This window comes from Macrobrachium rosenbergii, chromosome 3 (assembly GCF_040412425.1).
Source record: "Macrobrachium rosenbergii isolate ZJJX-2024 chromosome 3, ASM4041242v1, whole genome shotgun sequence".
NCBI lineage: Eukaryota > Metazoa > Arthropoda > Malacostraca > Decapoda > Palaemonidae > Macrobrachium > Macrobrachium rosenbergii.
Genome location: NC_089743.1, coordinates 9,040,045 through 9,062,320, shown reverse-complemented (window position 1 = coordinate 9,062,320; position 22,276 = coordinate 9,040,045). Strand labels below are relative to the sequence as shown.

The following is a 22,276-nucleotide window of genomic DNA, read 5'->3' as shown; positions in this document are numbered from 1 at the left end:
ATCCCATAGCCTAACTCCTTTCCTGTACAGCCTAGCATGGTTTATCACCATGAGTATATTTTTATACAGTAACTTTCTTGTCATTCTTTACAGTAATGATTATATTCATTTGTTTACTAAGAATTCAGGAAAGTTGCCCTTTTTATTGTTGCATTCCCTTACTATGAATTATACTAGCGAGTACTGCGTCACTCATATTGTGCTGTTGAGTAGACTCTTGGTGTACTGTATTGTTTTTAAGTAATGTATTAAAAGGACATTATTGATCTTCTGTTATATTGTAATCATCAACTTCCCATCTTGCCTGGCAATATCAAGGAAACCTTGCGTACTTAACTTACTTTTCATGTTTGTAACTTACTCTATGTTTACATCTAGCCTACATGTGGCATTTTGTCAAAAGCAAAGACACACAATTTAACTTTTTTTTTTACCTGGTATCATTTATTTATTTAAAGTACGCAGGAGAATATTTTATTGCTATTAGTATTATATTTCATTTAACTAATTAATTTTCCAATTCATCTCAATGTTTTGTAACTTTCCCCATGTTTACATTTATATTTCATATGCTTTGATGGCAATCCAGTGGTAACTGGGCCCAAACTAAATTTGTTTAACCTTATTTCTGTTGAGTATGATGAATATTACACCATAGTAATTCTTTACAGTATTAGAAAGAACTCTACTATTACTGATCTCTAGTTTTATCTCAACCAATTTCCATTTCATCATAAAGTTACATGATGTTTTTACGATGTTTGCGTATCATGCGTGGAGCACATGCATTTGATGTTTACGTTTTCGCATTTACTAGTGTTTTTTAAGTTTATTCTGAGAATGGTAATTAACTCATAGTTTTTGCATGGGAAATGATGTAATATATTATCCTTTTTCTTTTATGAATTCATCAAAACTACCAACAAATTTTCTTGCTGCCTTTCATGTTCCCTGAACATTATGCAAACCGAATCTTCTTTTGAACCTTTTGAACCATCCAGTGCTTGTGAGAATTCTTGTTGACAGTCATCACCAGCACATTCTTTAGGGGTCTGAAACAGACTTCCAGCCTTTGCCTGGATGGTAAGCAGGCTTTATGGTGTTCGTTTTTTAATTTGGTCTTCTATTCACACCATTGATAACTGTTCCATTTCATGGATTGGCCCTTGCCTTTGCTTCATAATTACAGAGTTCATCAAGCAAATCTTTAACAGTTTCACATATGTGTTGTTGATCCTTAAGAATTGCCAACTGTTAAATGTGGAATTTCTAGGTCATGTGCTATTGTCCTTATTCTTTTTCCTCCTCCATAGTTTTCTTATTTTCGTAATTTTTTCTCACTACTGTCATACACATGGATTGCCATAAGTTGCACCTGTTGTAAGTCGATGCCTATCTGTATTACTTTTTTTCCATTCATTTCTCAATGTCTGCCAGTTTTGCTTGTGTCTCTTCCTCTATCTGCTAGTGTTCAACTCCTCCTTTATTCCTCTGTTGAGACACTGCTTCCAAATATTGCATTTGCATTTATATGATCATGTTCACTATGCCACTTTACCCTACTGTACTTTCACTTGATTAGCTACTCAATCCTCATATATTTCAACAGAGTGAATTAAGGGCAAAAGATTAATGCAGTTTTGCTGGTGCAAGAAGTATTCACAAAGGAAGAGAAAGGAAATGTGTCCTTAATAAAGAAACAGCTTTGTGTCCCCCCTTACAAGGAAATGTAGATTTCAACCCAACGCAACCTTTATAAATAGTCTAACTTCACAGTTGACAATGTGTGACCTAAGTGATATCTGATTTCGTATAGTTTTGATGATAAATACAATGGACATGGTTAAAGTAACAATGGTATTTACTTTTCAATATAACATTAAAATAATTTTATATTATTATTTATAAAGTAATTGTAATCATGATAGCTTTTGATTCCCCGAAGCTTAATGTTAACAAAAAGGTTACAAAAATGTTATCTGATTACTTATCAAATTAAATTGTACTGTTAATGTCAGCTCACAATTTTTTTCATTCTACTTTACCTGATCTGAGGAAGAGTGAAGCCTTCATAAACAGGACAGATGTGTGTAACTCCATCACCTGAGTCTACCACAACACCTGACTGCAGACCCTGTGCATACAAAGTGAGCACAGCCTGAATAGCTACAAATGCGCCAGCAAAACCATATTTTTCAAACATAACCTGCAAGAAAATTGTGCATTTACGTCAAAGAAATTGCAAAAATATTGAACAAATTCAATCAGTAAATCTTACAGCAATATATCCATCTACAGTACTGTAAATTCTTTTCTGTAAACCTTAATTCATAAATAAAGTTATAACCAAGCTATTGCACGACTGAAACACTTGAGAAACAAATTTTTTTAGAGGACAGCAAAGTTTCAATGCTCTTACTGTACTTAAGTGATGTCAATCACAAAAAAATTTAAAGTGCCATTACATGGCTACATGACGTATTGTTCTTGACTTTAACAAAGATTAATAAACTTAATTATTCATGACCAGACTCCACTGAAGAATTAAGAATCTGAATAATTTCTGATTAAATATGTCTTAAAAAATCCACCTGAGCAAATCACACCATCTCTACCAAAATCAACCCTTGAATATCTCCTAGAGTAAGCAAGCTAACCACAACCAACACTGTATTGAAGGGGGGCCCTTACAAATTGACACTATTCTAAATGCTTTCAGACTGGAAGGCATGCACTAGCTATACTGACTAGATAATATGTGTGATAATCACAGAGTCAACTAAACTTGTAATGAAATACAGTAAATCAGACAAAGCAAAAAAATATGGCAACGCTTACGTACGTATGCACGCACTCATTCAGTGGCGTTGTGAACTTTCTGGGTTTGTTTACTTTTTTTTTTTGTTTATGATACAGCAATTGATATCTCATTAAAGGATATGTACAGTGTTCTCAAGGACCTAACTGGGCACAGTAGTACTTCATCTTTGTTCCTCTCTATAAAGTTTTTTAAAGGGGGCAGAAAAACCTTCAAACTGCTGGGTTGAAGGGTTCTGGAACTATGCCACAAATTTTGGTACAAAAGTTGGCCCAAGGGGCAACCTCCCGAGTGTGTGAGACAATGTATGGGAGGGCATGCAGTTCTTCTACTCTCTTGGTTGATGCCAAGGCCAGGAGGAACACTTCTTGAGGGTCAGGTCATGGTCTGATGCCTTCAAGAAAGGCTCATAAGGTAACCATCTCCAACTGGCTAGGACATTGGTCACATCCCACTCGGGGGCTTCCAACACTCGTGGGGCACACTTCTTTTCCAAATGTTTTACCATAGCTGACAGGTCCCATGAAGGTGAAAGGTCCATGCCCTGAGGTCTCAATACTTGAGTGAGGGCAGCTCTGTACCTCTTGATCTCATTCAGGGAAAGGGACTTCTCTTGATGCAGGAAGATGAGAAAGTCTGCCACTTCCTTACAGTTGTCTTAAGCGGATTAACACCTCCACTTGGGGCCACCTTGGAGCAATGAGTGTCAATCTCAGCCCTTGGGACACGAAGAGTCTTTTGTTCACAATGCCCTGTCCGAGGGCCCATTCTGCACCTGCTATTTGTTTACTCAACTTAAGTGCTCTGCCATGAAGTTTTTCTTGCCTGGGATGTACCTGGCTGATCATACCAGCCCCCGGGTCTATGACCAACCATGCAACTCCATGAATTTCTGCTGGAGCATTGAAATGCCAGCCAGAGTGCATGCACCTCCAACAGGTTCATATGCTCCTCTCCCTCATGTCCCCATGTCCCTGAAACGAACACTGTTCTAATGAGCGCCTAACTTCTTTGGGATTTGTCAGAGAATACCAATATCTCCAGTGGGGGTCAGCTGAGTGGTAACCCCTACAGGTAGTTCTTGGGACCTCTCCACCACCTCAGTTTCTCTGTGGCCCTGGCTGACATCTCGACTGGCTGCAATGGGGGTTTTTGTTTCTTCCTCCAGGTCATTTTTGGCTGTCACTGGAGGGATCTGACATAGGCTCTCCCCTTGGGGACTGATTCTTCCTGGGAGATAATGTGCCCAACCATTATCTGCCATTGTTCTGCTGGTTGCTGGGAAGACAGGAACAGCTCTGATGCCCCCATTGGGTTGGCGATCCTCACGTTTGATGGAAACGCCCTTCCCACCATGGTGCTGATCTTCATCTCTGTGTGCTTGATGTCTGCTTTGGGAAGAGGTCTGACTTGGGTAAAGAAACACTTGGGTGAAGACTTGGGGTGCTGCCGCCAGTCCAGAGCTCTGCAGTCCCAGTCAGATTCACTCCCTCAGTAGGTGTGGGCTGCCACTGGCAGGGACTTAACAGTGCAAAGGGCAGTCTTTACCCCTACCTTGGGGCAGCTTCTGTCCCTTCCTCCACTCCAACTGACTGGGGAGTCCCCTAAGGTGGTTGTTCAGGCAGTCCTCCTGGAGAGACCTCTGGTTGCATTTTGTCGCTACTCTGCCTCAAAGTATGAGGATCAGAGTGACAAAGAGCAGAGTGAGATGAGGGCTCGTCCTGAGATGCTCTGCAGTCCCAGTTGGATCCACTCCTTGAGCAGGGTGTGGGCCACCCACTAACGGGGACTTAAGCAGCGCCAAATGGCAGTCTTTACCCTTTACCCCTACCTTGGGGCAGACACTGTCCCTTCCTCCGCTCCACCCAACTGGGGAGTCCCTTTGGGTGGTTGTTAGAGGAGTCCCTCTGGAGAGATCTCTGGTTGCATTTGTCGCCACTCTGCCTCACAGCATGAGGATCAGGGAGATGGAGAGCAGAGTAGGATAAGGGCTTGTCCTGAGGTACTCTGCATTACCAGTCAGATCCGCTCCTTGAGCAGGGTGTGGGGCCGACCACTGACAGGGAATTAAGCAGCACCAAAGGGCAGTCTTTACCACTACCTTGGGGCAGACACTGTCCCTTCCTCTGTTCCAACTGCCTGGGGAGTCCCCTTGGGTGGTTGTTTGGGTAGTCCCTCTGGAGAGATCTCTGGTTGCATTTGTCGCCACTCTGCCTCACAGCATGAGGATTAGGGAGATGGGGAGAGGAGTAGGATGAGAGCTTGTCTTGAGATGCTCTGCAGTCCCAGTCAGATTCGCTCCCTAAGCAGGGTGTGGGCCCACCCACTAATGGGGATTTAAGCTGTGCCAAAGGGCAATCTTTACTCCTACCTTGGGGCAAACACTGTCCCTTCCTCTGTTCCAAAAGAGGGGGTCCGACACTCAGATAGACGCAAATCCGCCCTCTAACTTGAAGGATGGGAAGTGGAGTGTGATGAGTCTCTGACTTCCTGTCTTGGGAGGTGTCCCATTTCCTGTCTGATCTGTTCCAAGCTCAGGATGGGGTCTCCTGCCACTGAGGCATCTAATGGAGCTGTGGCTACACTGCTGATGGCGGGATGACAGGTGTGACTGCTGGTTCTTGGTTCGCCCACCTCCTTGAGTCGTGAAAAACTCTTGATGTCTGGTCTTAAGAGGAGAAGGGGAACCTGATGAAAAACACCTAAACGAATTGGGGTGGGGGGGACTCCAGGGTTGGAATCATGATGCTGCACCTCTCTCCAATCCTGCAACAGAGGGGATTGTGGAGAAACTCCTTGACGTTCCATCAGGGAATGGAGGGGGCAATGGCCACCTTCTTGACCTCTGAAAACTCCTGACTCAGCTTCTAAGTCATCTGATGTTCCCCCTCCCCCTCTCATGAGTCCTGAGTTGGAGAGGGGTGAGGCAACACTTCTCATCACCCCTTTCCAATCAAGGAGAAGCCAGAGATTCTTGTTGACTAGAATATTTTTCTCTCTGGCTGTGTACCTCTAAGCTGAAATGGGGGGCATCCCCTCAACACTGAGGGGCCCCTCTTTATCCAAGGTGGGTCAGTTACCATGATACTCACGTATAATGTGACTTTTGAAGACCTAATTTTGAAGCTAATTTCAACTGGGTTGCATCATACACAAGATATAAAATTAGCGTATGTAATGTTCACAGATAAGTATTGTATTATAAAATACAAACATAACGCATATGCGTCTTTTCCATGGATCTTTTAAAAAGTTATGCTTTACTTAACTATATGCAATAATATTGTATGTACTCTCATATCTCTATCTTATTATAAAATACAAACAGCGATCTTGCGCCATTTGCACTGTTTAAGTTTTCACAAACATGGACAATGATACCATTCAGGAATTTTTGTTTAGGCATCAATTTCAATTTTCGTTTAAGGATAACCATAGGGAAAGTTTCGTCCCATCTGCCATTCACATTAAAACACTAGTAAAATGTATTCTTTCACGCCCAGTAGTTTTGATTAAAATATTTTTCTCTCCAATTTTACTTACCATTGAGTTTGTCACATCGAAGTTTAAGGGTTTCATCGTGTTGCCGATGTGCGATAATTTATAGATATTAGCAGCGATTATCAGGTAAGTTTATTTCTCCATATTTAACTCAATTCAGAGCAATTTTCTTGACTCTAATTAGTGTAAATGAATCTCTAGATACTCTATTTATTTGGAACAAGGTTACTTTCATCATACAAAGTGTTTTAAGCCAAAATGTGACTTATGTGACTTAAATAATCGTTGTGAACTAAATATAGTTAATTTTTTCATTAGCTGATGGTGTGTGGGGTGTGTTTTTGTGTAAAAAAAAATCAACAGATTCTCTTCCCTATTTTCACTTGATTTCATCATAATATGAGCTTTACATACTTATCTTTTATCGGCATGAATGTGTATTTATCTTTTATGCACAATAATTTACAGTCATTAGCAGCTTGAACACTGTTTGCTTTCTCAGCTTCAGCTACAACTTGCAGCTTAAATTTAGCAATATATTTCCTTGTCGACCTTTTCTCCTTAGTGTATAAGGGTACACTGTACAAATATATCACTCCTATTCTACTTAATGTCATTTCTAACATAACTACGGTAATTGTTTACTATCATACGATAGTTGAAATGCAGGCAAAACGGCTGTTGTTATCTAATTTGGTTGTCCATAGAAAAACAGCTGTTTCTCATTCAGTTGTTTATGGCTGTGCCCGTTTAGGCAATGAATATAATGTTTTAATAAACCCACCCTATTTGCGTTCTCACGATTCGCTGACTCACAGATTTGTGGGATTTTCTGTGGAACATATTTAAATTATTCGCTAAAAATTCAGCAATTCACAGACTTTTTCCTTGAGAAATATTCATCAATTAGTGTATTTTGATGTTATTTTCATGATTAAATACATTTTTTATGATAAAATTATTTACTAATTTTCAAATACTATGAATATTAATAATAATAATAATAATTATAATAACAATAATAATAATAATAACAACAATACTGTAAGATTAAATAATATGTAACTCAAAGAGAGAAAAACTGTTTTTCTCTCCTCCATTCAGAATGGACCCAGACCTCATTAAAGCAAAGATAGATGCTCAAAACTGATATTATTGAAATATTAAAATTATATCAAAGTACTATTGAAATTATATTAAAAAAAAATGTTTCAGGATGATAATATAAGCATTTTTGAGGGTACATTTTATGATAAAATAATGATTTACAGTACTAATAAGATTAAATAACATTAAATTATAAATACAATAATTGCCTTATAGTGATGAGAGAATTATTCTGACATATACAAGGCAGTCCCCTGTTAACGGCGGGCTCAGTTAATGGTGATCTGGTTTTACAGCACTTGTCTAGCGACGAAAATCGCTGATTTCTGCTTATCAGCGCCAATAATTGGGTATTGGCGCCAATACATACCTAACAGAGGTACTGGTAACTGAAAATTGGCACTTTTCAGCGCTGATAAGCTCCGAAATTCACCAAAAAAAAAAAAGCACAAAAATCGCCGATTTTCAGTTATCATCACACCCTCAGAACGGAACCCCACCGATAACCAAGGACTGCATGTAAAGACCTTACATGATACACGAGATACATATGTATGTATGTTTCTTTTGTATGATAAATAAATGACTTACCTAATAAGTACTAATTTTCAAATAATAATAATAATAATAATAAAAAAAATAAATAATAATAATAATAATAATAATAATAATAATAATAATAATAATAATAATAATAGCATATTGGTAGTGGTCCCTTTTTCAAGCAAGTGCTATTGAAAAAAATTGCTGCATCAGCTGCATTGATCTTGTATTTTCCTTATAACAGTTTTCTCTCCGTTACTACAACTGGTGAGTAACGCGCCACTGTGATTCATCCGGGGGAGTTAAATTCCAAGGATTTCTGCATTGTTGTAAAAGTCAAATATGGCGAGCATATTCCGTAAAATTATTTACACATAAGGATAAATACATGTTGATTCTGGCTACAAGTCAAAATCTTCACCAATGTTTCTCCTGGATTCATCCGGGTCAGAGTAGACTGGTGATGCTAGAGGGATCTACTCTATAAATAGTCGTAGGTCAGCAGGGGGTTTTCTCATGCTGATTTGTCACTGGTTGGTGGCACATAGCAGCCTCCTATTGGCTGGAGAAAGTTTTTCTCAAGTCCTTTCTTGGTGCTGTTGCAGCCTAGCAGACTGTTGAGGCAGGGGCGTGATGTTGCTGGGTGGTGGGTGATATTGCATGATGCCTTGGAGGCTCAAATTTTCATTGGCTGCTAGGTTGCTGTCTCATTAGGTATTCATTGCGCAACGTCATGGTGGCTCGAATTTTCGCTGGCTGCTGGGTTGCTCATATCATCAGGTATTCCTGGGCCAGGGGTCTCGTTTGGTCTGGTATTACTGACATGTCCTGGTATATTTCTTCTTAAGCTGGTGGGGAGGAAAAGCACTTCCTGTGTTGTGTTCAGTGAGGGCTTCTCTTGCTGAATAAGGAGCGCCTCTAGCAGTCGTAGATGTTGTTGGTCCGGGGCCCTCCCTATTATCTTGCTGTTTTTTATAATACCATCACAGGAGATGGCTTCCTGGTGGGTGATACTGGTGTGGTTCCTAATAACTCCTTCCTGTGCACGGCATGAAATTCTCTTGCACAGCTTCATAATAGTCATTCCAATGTAAGAGCCAGGACAAATGTTGGCCACTTCAAGATTTTGACTTGTAACCAGAATTGACATATACAGGCAGTCCCCAGTTATCAGCAGCCTCGGTTACCGGCGATCTGGTTTTACGGCGCTTGTCTAGCGATGATGATAACCGGTTATCGGCGCTGATCACCTCTTATCGGCAGTGCTGATCACTGGTTATCAGCGCCGCTAACCAGGGATCAGTGCTGTTACCACCGATTTTCGGTTAGCAGCGATTTTCTGTTGTCATCACGCTGTCGGGAACGGAACCCCGCCAATAACCGGTGACTGCCTGTATTGAGCTTTATGTATAAATAATTCCATGGACTATGCTCACCATATTTAACTTACACACCAATGCAGAAATCCCTGGAATTTAACTCCTGACGAATCACATTGGCGCGTTACTTGCCAGTTGTAGTAACAAAGAGAAAAATGTATAAGGAAAATAGATAAGACTCTAAACAAAATCAGTGCAGCTGATGCAGCAATTTTTTTCAATAATAATAGTAATAATATATATAACAACATATCGTATAATATAATATTTTCCATGCATCTGTGTAGTAAATTATTTAAAATTTTAAACAAACAAACAAATAACAATTCCCAATCTTTCACCCTCGACTGGAGAAAGAAGGGGGGGTGGGTACATGTCAATTTACTTGACAGTTTGACATACTAGCCAGAGGAAGAAGTGTTGCCCTCAGAAGCTCATGGATTTCAATCTTTTGACATTGGAAGGAGTTATTCTCCCCTCCCTCTCTCAGGAAAAGACACTGTGTGTATGTGTGTTCTCAGTGTTTTAAAAATGTATAGTAAAAGTAATACATCTTTGGAAGGTGAAAAACAAACATATAAATTTTGTTGTTGTCAGAGAGATTAAAGAGATAAACTCTTTTTTTACCTTACTTAACTAGAAGATGGGATACAGAGATGGAGGAAAAGAGGTTACTCTATCGTAATTTGGTCTCTCTAAAAAGGACCTTACATGATACACGAGATACATAAAATAGTTTTTTATGGGTGTAAATTTGGGGTTACACGATACAAAACGTGCATTACACAATTATATACAGTATATGGACTTACAAGTGATTAGACCTCACAGACCCATTTGTGTGAGCTTGCAAGTGATTAAACCTTGCAGACCCAAAGAAAACAAATATAGTGCTGCAAACTAACCCCATATTTTTCAAGTACGTGACCACATCAGTGGTAAAAATTGCACCCTATATTTTTGGAAAGAGTAACTCTTCAGGAGTTAGAAAGTGGCATGCCACCCTAGAATGTGCTGTAGCTCACCACTCAGCAAATTTTGACTGATTAGTGGATATGATTGCTATATTAGTTAAACTTTTGATGAAGCTATGATACCTTCACGTTTTTCATACCATTGGAAAGAGGAACTTTCAGCTATCAAAAATTTATCATCACAACTTTGATCTAGTGATGACCGAGAAATAAGAAAAACTTTTTTTGCTCTTTTGAAATGATTACAAGTACAATAAAAGTATGTTTTACCAAATGAAAGGGTTTCAAAATTGTGTTGGTATCTTTATTTCATGCCATTTTAAACTGAAAATAAATCTAAATCTATTTAAAATCATGAAGTTATAGTCCTTTGTTAATATTGCAGGTTGTAAAAATCTGCAAACCACCTCCAAGAAGAGGAAAACCTTCATTTGACAGTTTTTGCAAATTCCGTTTCAAGGACTTTTCAGATTGTCATCCTGAAAATTCTGCAGACATTTCTGCAGGTGAGATTTTGTACCACTGTAGCTCAAACCAGTCCGTCTATCAAAAGACATGTCAAGAAATCTCTTAAGCTAGTAGTACTTTTTGAATAAAAACTGCATGTTTTGGGTGATGGTTCTTCAGATGTACCACAAACCAGGTCTTCTACTTATACTTTTGATTGGAAAAGTAAGTGCTTTGTGTGTGATGAATGTTGTAATCTTCAACACAGCTCAACCTGGTCTATGGTGGAGGTGGCTATTGCTAACCAACCTGGTTCTTTCAACATGTATACGAAAATACTGCTTGCAGAAGAAAGGCAACAAGACCAGGTAATGCTCAACAGACTTTATGGTGTTGCTAATATTGATCTGGTTGCATTGGAAGCATGATATCATCAACAGAAAGGTTGCTACACACTACATTAATGATAGACATACACCCTCTAAAGCAACAGAGCTCTGACAGTGGCAATACCAAGAGCCCATACCAGGACATTATCAGGAGACTACTTGATGAAATCAAACCTACAATTCTGCAAGAAAAACAAGTATTTACTTTGAAAACTCTATTGTCACGATTTCAAGCACTGGCACTGGAAGACGGGCTTGAGAACATTCAAGCATATAATTCATCTAATTTGAAGAGGCACCTCATACAGGAACGTTCAGAAATTGTATTTACATCACAGCCTGGAATGTCAGATCTTGTTTGTGATGCTACAATATCAATTGAAGATGCCTTGAAAAAGATTGGTACGCTTCTGTCTCTGAATAATGAGCCTTTAGATGAACAATTGAATCTGACATGAATGAGGAGTCTGTCATTCACCATGAAAGGCTTGTATCTTCTGGAGATGGAAAGACACAAAAGAGTTTCTATGAGCCACTAGCAAGATCGATTGTGAAAACAATGTCTGATATGACTAGATCAGTGAAAGTCCAAAAGAGCATATCCCTCAATGGAGAAGTCATGTACCTTAGATTACTGGCAATGAATGTACTGAAAAAAGTTCCACTCCAAGAGGTTCTTTATGTATGTCTGTGGCCAACATGGAAATATTAAACAGATTCACTTAGTAATTGACAGATATGATGAGGACAGCATAAGGAATACTAGAAAGGAAAGAGTTGCCCATACCATGTGCAACTAATCTGCAAGTTCCCAAGTTGTGGACAGTATTTCTCAGTAATGGGAAAAACAAGTAAAATCTTGCAAAGTGCTACATAGACTATATAAAAGAATATGCTGGAAGTGTACTTGAGGATGATCAAGTGATCTACTCAAGTTTTGGTATAGTTACTGATAGAGCATATAAAATAAACAAATGACAGTCTGTATTATTTCCTGCCATAGGAGGTTCACTTCAAGAAGAGGCTGATTGTAGAATAATTCTGAACTCAGTTGTAGCTGAAGAAAATGGAGTTAAACAGATAGTAATCGACAGCCCTGACAAGGATGTTCTCATATTGCTTCTACATCATTGAGAGTGTATAAGCCAAGAAAAATTGTCCTTTCTGACAGGGGATACTGGAAAACATACATCTCTCACCACATATAAATACCTGTGCATCTGTGTATGAGAAACTTTCTCCTGATCAAATCAACATTATTCTACCAGTATACTGCATTATAGGCTGTAACACAGTGAGCTCCTTCCATGGCTTGGGAAAGGCAAAGACATTCAAAATTATGATAGAAAAAGCTGGATTTCATCAGTCTTTCAAAAACCTTGGAACAAGGGCTAATAAGCAAGCTTGCACCAATTTTGTTGGAGCACTGTACGGAAAAACAGGTTGTGATTCTCTGAATTTGTTGCGTTGTGAGAGAGCTGCAAAGAAAATTTCCCCAAGGAAACTTCCTCCCACAGAGGACAGCTCCCACCAACATGTGCTCCATACCATTTACCAGCTCATGATGTGGCGACAGGCATCCAATAAAGACCTACATATGCCTGATCCAGTCTTGTTTGGATCAGGCACCAATATGTGCTCTGTGATATGTCATATTCGCTTTGTCCTGTAATGATGTCTCATTCACTGGCAGCACTTGAGTTATTAAATGATTTGATCTGCCATTGCAAAGAAAACTCTTGAATACCAACTGCACGTCTCACGAAGAATCAACCATGTGCTTCTGCATGTATATGTAAAGCTAACCTGCCAGGTGATGCATCGATTCTGGCATTACCTGCACAAATCCTCTTATGTGACCTGCCCTTTCTTCTGATGATAGTGACTGAGATTTAGAAGGCCGAATCTTTTCTTAAATATTCATTTTCATACACAATGTACTGTTTGGTTAAACAGGTCTAGCTCTGAAAAATGGATCCTTTATATTAATCATGTGGACTATGACTGTCATTTTTTTTTATACATTTCCAACAAACTGTGTTTGTCATTTTTGTTCTTCATCAAAGGCTTTTGCATTTCAAATTGAATTCACATTATCATTTTATGTTTCCCTTCTGTGAATATATATGATTTTTTGTGAAAATTCAGAAATTTTCAATTTTGCCAATAAGCATTTTTTTACCATTATATTAGTGTAAAAAATTATATTGATAGACTATGAAAATCTAGATTTTATGGTGAAATCATTATTAGTTAAAAAAAAAATACAGAATGAACACACGATATTGCTGCCTAATTATATTGGTGAAAATTTTGTTTTCCAAATATTTGTTGACAATTTATTATTTGGTGTCTTCTGATGACCAATGTGGGCTATGTATTCAGAATTTTTGCACATTTTACATACAATCAGATAACTGAACATTCCCCCTTTCCAATAGTATAAGTACTGTACAGATATCCTAATTCTATCAGAAGTTATAGCTAATATAGAGACCATACCCACTAATCTTTTTGCGAGAAAGTCCATCAAAATTTGCAGTGTGGTAACCGTCAAAATTTGCAGTCTGGCGAGTTACTTTGGAGGGCTATAAAAAATTCTGCCAGCACTTTCCAGGGTGGCATCCACCAGTTTCTCTAACTCCTGAAGAGTTACTCTTTCCAAAAACAGGGTGCAATCTGTGCCACTGATGGGATCACCAACATGAAAAATATGCATCTTTTTGGTGTTTGTTTGCAGCATTAATAGTACTAGTTCACTCCAAGAAAATGGCATATCTCCTGTTTCCTTCTTGACAATGGCTTCCCCCCCACCAAAATTAATACCTGACTAAAGAAATTCCAGTCAAAAATTCTTGTAAAGGCATGCTATTAACTAATGCATTTGATGCTTCTAATCATTAAAATTATCTCCATGTGTCTACAAAAATTATAGCTGGATTTCCTAAAAGTATTCATCAACTGTTGGGGGGGGGATATTCCTTACACAAAAAGATTCATGCACGTTACTGAAAATTCTAGTTGAATTTCCCTAAAAAACTACTCATTAGGTGATGGCTATTAAAGTGATAGTACTTACACAAAAGCATTTCTGTGTCAAGGAAAATTCTGGTCAAATTTCCTTAGGAGATACTAATTAAAGGATTTTGACATAGGAAAAATCTATTTCTGGGGAGGGGCCCGTGTCACCCGGTGAAATAACCCATTCAGCACTTATTTCTAGGTAATTCCATTGCTAGATACCAGAGAAAAGCTAAATGTAAAGCTGGGGTTACTACCCCCAGAGCGAGCTCAAGAAATGGAGTCGTATATGGTAAAGGGTGAGATTGTCACAATCACGGGACCCTGCCCTATAAAGATTCCCAATGTCAAAAGTCCCAACGAGAGAGTGCCGATACAAGCCCATGCACCACTCATGGACTGCACACAAGGCAACACTAGTCGCATTCCATGTTAGCACCCACCCCACTAGAATGATGTTTACCATGGGAGGGAGAGAATGAAAAACAGGGGTGGGTCACCGGGTGACACAGGCCCTCCCCAGAAACAGATTTTTCCTTTGTCAAAATCCTTTTTCTGGATCGGGTCCCGTGTCAGCCGGTGAAATAATAACAGAGAAATAAACATCATTCTTATGCTATTAAAGACTTAAATAGAGACGTTGAAAACTAGGAGAATTCTACCTGAACATTAGTAAGGTCCTCTAAATTCTAAGATCATGAGCTTAGAATTGAACCTGAATAGGCTTGTATTAAGAAAATACTTTCTGCCTAATAGCAGACACAATGTAATTGGTGGGTTTTGAGACTCAAGAGCCCCAACACGAAAAAATGCAAAATTTATAATGCAAGTAAAAAAAAAAAGGGGGGGAAAGACAGGGAATACTCAAATTTTCCCCTCTGAGTGCAGTTCCTCTGGCCTTGGGGTATCTCCTCCAGGTGGGCAGCTCTAACTCCTACAGCTCCCTGACTTCATTCTGATAATGCCTCTTTCTCTGTAATCAGCTTTACTTCGCAGTGTCCCCCCTTTCCAACTTGTATCATCTGCTCTCTCCCCCTGGAGGAGGGAAGGATCTCCATATTGATGTTGCTTTTGTAAGCTGTAATCTACTATGGAGGATCAACCCCCCAAAGAGAAAAGGAAGGGAAGGGGTTAAAACTCTGGGTAGAGTTGAGACTGAGAGCAAAAAGTCCCAGTCAGCTCTCTTCCGCTAATGAGGAAGCTCTCTTTCCTCCTCCTCCTCCACAACTCTCAGGAGTCAAAGAGACTTTCTTTCTCTCACTGCTACAACATGCACTGAAAAGAAAGTGGGCGGGGAAACAGAGACACACATGGGTACCAAGCGGTACCTTGGGAGAGAGCAAAGATGGGGGAGGGGGGCTTGATGTCGATTCTTGAAAAAAAAATCACTAGGAAGGTCACCAAGGAATGGTAAAGCACTGCCCTTCAGGCAGACAGTAACCACATTCTAAAAGCTGAGGCAAATTAACACTGATTCACATGGATGCCACACTACCACTCACTTTTCACTTCACACAAAGGAGAATGCCACATGATTTGCTCTCCTCAACACTGGTACACACTACCCTTCTCCCAAGAAAAATTAAGGGGGGGCCAAAAGTAACGACCACAAAACAAAAAGCAATGCAAACTATGCTTATGTCAAAAGGAGATAACACTTGTGGGGCCACAACCTAATGCTAACGTGTGAAGGGCATGCACACCCTACAGACACAGGTAAACCACAGCAAAAACGGGAGATAATTCAGAGAACGTGTGAAGACTGACACAGCTGCAAGCACAATGGAAGGGTCAGGGCCAACCCAGGTCACTGTGCAACTGTTAGCCTAACCGTTGGTATTTTGATTCAGTGACAGTTAAAGCACACCAAGCACGAGTACTCCACATGTGAAAGCATAGGTTTGTATACATGTCGGAACAAGCAAGGTTTAATATTTCAAATGGGATTAGCCTATATGGAAATTCTAAATTCTTGTCAAAATATTCTACCTCAGGTTCTTTCTTTACACTTCTACACCCTGGAACTCAATGCCTTCCTTTAAAGTTTCAAAATCTTCATTTATTTACTGAAAAGTCTGACATCACCTGTAAAAAAAAATCTTTCCTGCTCTTGAAGCTATGCCAGATAGTTTCTTAACCATCTATCTTCTCAAAATAAAAAGAAAAAAGAAAATATACTTATAATAAACTATAAATGTTAACTTACTTCCAACATCTTTTCGCGATTCTTGGTAGGATTCATGGGTGGTTCAGTAAGCATAATTTTGCAGTTTCTAGGATCAATTCCCATTTTCTCAGGTCCAAAAGTGTAATCCCATACATGGCACATGTCATCCCAATTCTTGACTATCCCATTCTCCATTGGGTAAGTAACCTCCAGCATTGAACGCAGCTTACTGGCTTCATCACCCACCATAAGATCCTGCCAGAAGTTATAAAAAATAATTACACGACCGATGAAAAATATGAAATTATAGTCAATATAAGTCTAATATTGCCCTTGCAAATACAAGAAAGAAAAATTTAAAAAATCTGAAACATGATTTAAAATCTAATATACAATACTAATATACACCACAGAACCTAAATATTTCCATGAGAGTCAAATATTCTTCTAAGAACAATGGTCATACTACATAAATGAAACCCATAACTACTGCATTGTACTCTGTATATAAAAAAAATGTTTGATGGACAGTTCATCACAGAAAAACATAGCATTTATGTAGCAGACTTCACCATATATTTGCAATTAATAAGCTAAAATATCTTTTATGACACCTTCAAAGCAAGGAAAGTGATAAATGATCTTTTTTGTAAACCAATACAAAACCCCAAAACTGACTCCTACAGCAGGTATATTATCAACAAGTATGTACAATAAGGTCCTAATCTGAAAAGCTGATAGTGCTGTTCTACCAAATTTGTGAAAATTTTCAAATATTAATGGAGGCAAGTATTACCCTTAGAAAATAAACTTTGTTTCTCATACAGAAGGGCCCTTTGACATGTAATTATGAGATTACAGTGAAACATACAAAACATATAGTACTAGGAAGGCCATCTTAAAGATATGATCAAATTAGTGTCAGAAAAAGATGAAAACAATTCATTTAATTTTCCATCACAACACAGTATACGCCCTTAGAGATATTTTATGAACTCAAATTAGTGTAATACCTGAATTAATAACTACTGTACATAAAAACATCTCATATACTGAGAGAGAGAGAGAGAGAGAGAGAGAGAGAGAGAGAGAGAGAGAGAGAGAGAGAGAGAGAGAGAGAGAATCTGTTTCAGCCACTGGACTTAATTTAATTTTTGTCAGGTAATCTTTTCTAATGTGTTTGAAATGAAAATTTATTCTTAGTAAATTTTCAGAATTTCTACAGGCATGCTAAACTTGCCTTGGAATAAAACTTGACTAGTTAGCCCTGCTTTCACTTTAATCATTTCTAGTTATAAAATTGTAAAAAATTTAATAATCATACTCAAAACAGCAACTTCATCATACAGAGGAAAAACTTCATTCTTCTTAAAAGGTAAAATTAAAGGATACAACACTAACTGTAATGGATCACAACTATAGGCTCTACCATTCTCAGAGGCTGAAATGATTTTTACACTAGATAATTTCAATAATATCCCAGGACACTAAGGCAAACAAAGGAAAACCAATATGCTTTTAAATAAAAGAAAAAAATAATAAGTTATAAAAAGATACCAGTAATATAAAATGGACTCAATATCTATTTCAACAGAAATGCAAAGAAATAATTGCATCCTAAATACTCTACACCAAATTCCAAAGTGCATGATATGCCAACTGAGGTCAAAATACAGTATATATTTCATTTATCAATGTTAATCAAATGAGCAAAAGATTGCAAGCTCAGCAAGTTAGTAATCTTCCATATCATGTACACAGTTTCACTGTACTGTATACAGTAGTTATGAAAAAAAAAAAAAAAAAAAAAAAAAAAAAAAAAACCATTTTTCAAAACCATTTAAAAACTGAATAGCTGTTCCCAACTAGCACTAAAAAAAGCCATCAGAGGTCAAATAACCACTATAAGATTCCAATGTCATCAACCAGAGGCATTAGTCTGCAAAAGCAGCATTGCTAAAGGCTTGTAGAGTGCTCATCAGTAGGTTCTTTTGAACTGTCAGTCATTTTACTGTATATGGACAAATGAAGCATGACTGCAATGTTAGTTCATTGAGTGAAATCCACCACAAAATCTTTTACCAAATCACATTAAATTCATGAAATTGCAATATCCTGAAAATTTCACTAGTATATATAGTTTCCTTGCAGACCTTACCCCTTACAGTATGTTAGATTCTTTGCAGTAACCCTTCTGCACCCAGCTGCCTTGTTCCCTACATTTTCTCTTTACCTAGTTCCTTTGTTACCTTGGAACCCATCTATCCTTTAACTCTATTATATTTTTCCCAATTTCACTTAAAAAGAAATTCTGTTAGTTTAGAAATGAAACCTAGGATTCATCTAAAAGATCCGACAGTGTCCAGCAGACAGAGTTGTCATAATCTATGCTTTGTATGCTGGGAAGTGGTAGTGTATGGACATGACTTTACAGATCTGTTTAACACTGAAAACATGACTTGACTATGATGTCAGAAGTGAGCATGTCCATCAGACACTGTTGGACCATGTAGATGCAACCTGAGTGGTCATGTTAGATAAGCGCTATAATGAAAACTCAGAAGTTCCTGACTCCATCATAATCAAATTGTAGTACATAATATTCTTAAGAGATTCTTAACATTACATAGCTGCACATCATAAAAAGATCCAACCAAATTAAAAGAGCCTAAGCTTGTAAATTCACACGGAATATTTTTTATGTATTTTTGAACTTAAAGTTTGCAGATGTAGGCTACTAGGGAATTAGCATAGTTGATAGTTTTTCCATAGTTTTTTTAATTAGTTCATAATTTTTTAAAGTTTTGCGAGAAATTCTTTAAAAATTATAAAAATTCCTAAATCTTGTTTATCATAATCAAATTACAGTCACTACAAATACAGTAAACCACCTGTATTCACGGGGGATGCATACCGCACCCCCCAACGAATAGCTAAAATCCGAGAATACTTAAAGCCCCTCTAATAACACTTAGAACTGCCTATTTTGATCATTTAAACACAAAAAAACCTCTAAAAATGCTTACGCCCGAGTATTTTAACAGTTTTATAACAAAAAGTGCATTTAGTCGTGAAGATATGAAAACACAGTAATTAGTGAATATTTTTCAGTGAAAAATACCACGAATGGGTGGATAATGTGTATATACGTTCCACAGAGAAATCCCGAACAGGTGAGTCCACAAACAGTGAGACCGCGAATACGGGGGGTTTACTGTACTTCAAACACAACCCCACTTGATTATGAATTATATGTTCATTTTTTATTTCTAACCTAAGTGAACCAAGTTTTCTCATTCTATCATCTGTCTCACACTGCCATGGGTCAAGGAGTAGCAGGGGTCTTCTCATCTAGACAGACAATTTTGGATAAGCAGTCAGAAGGGGTGGATGTGTGTGCATTCTCCTGCCCCATACTTATAATTTGAGTATAATATGCACTTAGTTGAACATGCATAAGAAAGCCCTATCAATTGTGAAGACAACAGACTGTTTAATTATCGATAAGAAGGAAGTCTACGACAGGCATAGCCAAAGAGATGGGCATCTCAAACAATAGTTTCCATGTGGTACCAGTGTGCAAACAAAACTGATTTGGAAACAACACTGCAACATTAATTTCCATGTATACCATGGTGCATGTTGTTCCAGCATTGTCTAGTGTACTCACTTCTGCTGCCACCAGCACACCTGTGAGTCACAGTGGATCTATGATGCCAGTCATTCATGTCTCCTTAGGTGTCAAGTGTGCCTTCTGAAGGCCTTGCACCTATCGCAGAAATACCCCCAGAGATTTCTGTTCCAATGATGCAGGGCATATCACTCTTACTGGTTCTAGTTGTACCCCTCACAGAGTTGCACCGCTGGTGCAATAAACAGTGACATTCTTCCTCCAGTTTCTTGTTCAACTATTCATGGCACACATATGAGTCCCCCAGTTGCTTTGTTACATCACTCAAGCCTCTGGCAGCTCCACCAGTTTTAGCAGATTCATAACTCATGGCCACTATCCACCTGTAATGGGTCATGTTGCTGCACTTGAGTATTATGTTGCCAGTGTCATAAGGCTTACCTTCAATAACGTTCCCGACGACTTTCCAAGTATACTGAACATTTAGATTCACCCCTCGTGACGCCTACTTGGTCAAGACTATGACTCACCTACTAAGACTTGTCAAGACTCTTACCCCCTCCTATGGCTTTCACTCACATTAGCAGAGCTTCTCAACTGAGCCACACATACCTTCTATTCACATGCCTACTACCAATCACACCTCTTCTACCGTGTTCAGCTGACTTGAGTCATGTGCTTGGTTTACCTGTGGACGGCAATGCCACCGCTACTCAAGTTGAATAACTTTTCCTGATAAACCAACAGCCTGTTATTTTCCTTCATCAAAGACAGCTCATCATTAGTAATAGTGGCATCATCTCAAACAGCTTTATCACCAAAATCTACTAATGACCTTGGATTTTAATATACTTCTCCCATATCATTCCTGTAGTTATTGACAATAAACTCGCTATTTAGACCTCTATGGAACCCTCTGATGTAGTATCCATTGCCAAGTGTTATGAGTTGGGATATTCAGGTCATGATTGATGAACAGAGTGACTATGCCATTTTTTGACAAAGATGCGGAGGATGTGTGACATATTCAATCCCCCAAGGCAGGCTATGCCTTCTCAACTATCCGACAATATAAAACCTAGATATAGACTTATTAAAGTTGGAAAAACCATCCATAGAGTTCAAACTTCCAATTGTGGTAACTGCAGGTGTTATTCCGGATGATGTTAGAGCAAATTGTAAGGGAAGGATCTCGGACTCAGAGTCAACAAACCCGCAAATTTTGTTACCTGGCACCCTATGAAGATGATTTTATATGAGAGCCAGACATTCTATTCATGACAGACTGTAGCCTCCTTGAGTCAAGGCATTAGTTAAGCAATGTTGCTTCTTCTCTCCCCAGTCTTCCTTACACCAGCGAAGGTAGCCTCTAATTGAACGATTCTTGAGAGATGTTAATAGCAGCAAACCTGCTGCTGAAGGCAGGTATGAGCCTGACTAACCAGCTTTTAAAAAATAATTTTAAAAAATCTTCAAGGCTTAGAAAATACAGGAGATTAGTGGTATTTTAAAGCAGGCCTCCATATTAAACATGCATACTTACAAATTCCCTAGCCAATAATGGACAGAAGTGTGATTTTCAGTGGCTTCTAAAATCTGCTTTCCTCTTCTGATTTTGAGAGCTTAAGGATGTTTGATTTAACTGACCACGAACTATCCCTAGCTTCTTTGGTATATGGATTGACAGACTGGCTGTCACTTTGACGTGAGTTGCAATGGAGTCTAAGTGGCTCTATGTATGTCACTGTCATCTAGACTCCAATTATATTTTTGTTATAACAATTGGAAAATATTTTCCAAGGCTTTTTTCCATAATCGTATAAAACAAAGTGGTGACACAACAGTACGGCGGAAATATCCATACACATAAAACAAGATTTAACTTGTAATAATGCTACAATATTACTACTGATAATGGAAAAAAAACATTCACAATACAGTAAAAAAAATTGGTGCAGATTTCAAGAGTACAAATGATCACGTGGTGATAAAAACTATAGTCTCAGCCTGAGTCCTCCTCTCTTTGTGAGTAATTGCCCGAGGTTCAGTGTGTCAAGTTCATGGGCAATTACAGTAATTTACAAAACTACATTCAGTGATCAAAGTTAGGGCAGTGATACAACCTTTTTCACCGTGTGCTTGCCTCATTGTTACAGACTCCATTTTTTTTCATTAGCTTAAGCCCTAATGGCCTCTATTCTTCATATTTTGCTACATTTATATCATGGAAGCTTCCTTATCAACCTAATCTGTAACTGCCCCCAATGTCTTTGCCACCACCCTGGGAGCCTAGTACAGT

General features: G+C 38.4%; 1 protein-coding gene across 8 annotated transcripts in view; it reads right to left on the bottom strand.

Moving 5' to 3' along the window:
* Arp2 (Actin-related protein 2) overlaps window positions 1-22,276 on the bottom strand; it is a 201,603-nt gene that overhangs the window by 41,937 nt on the left and 137,390 nt on the right. For all 8 annotated transcript variants that reach the window (XM_067127182.1, XM_067127192.1, XM_067127201.1 and 5 more), the window contains 2 exons: window positions 16,386-16,601; window positions 2,046-2,206 (listed from right to left, as the gene is read on the bottom strand). In XM_067127182.1, the coding sequence (XP_066983283.1) occupies window positions 2,046-2,206; window positions 16,386-16,601 (377 nt within the window). The remainder of the gene's footprint in view (window positions 1-2,045; window positions 2,207-16,385; window positions 16,602-22,276) is intronic.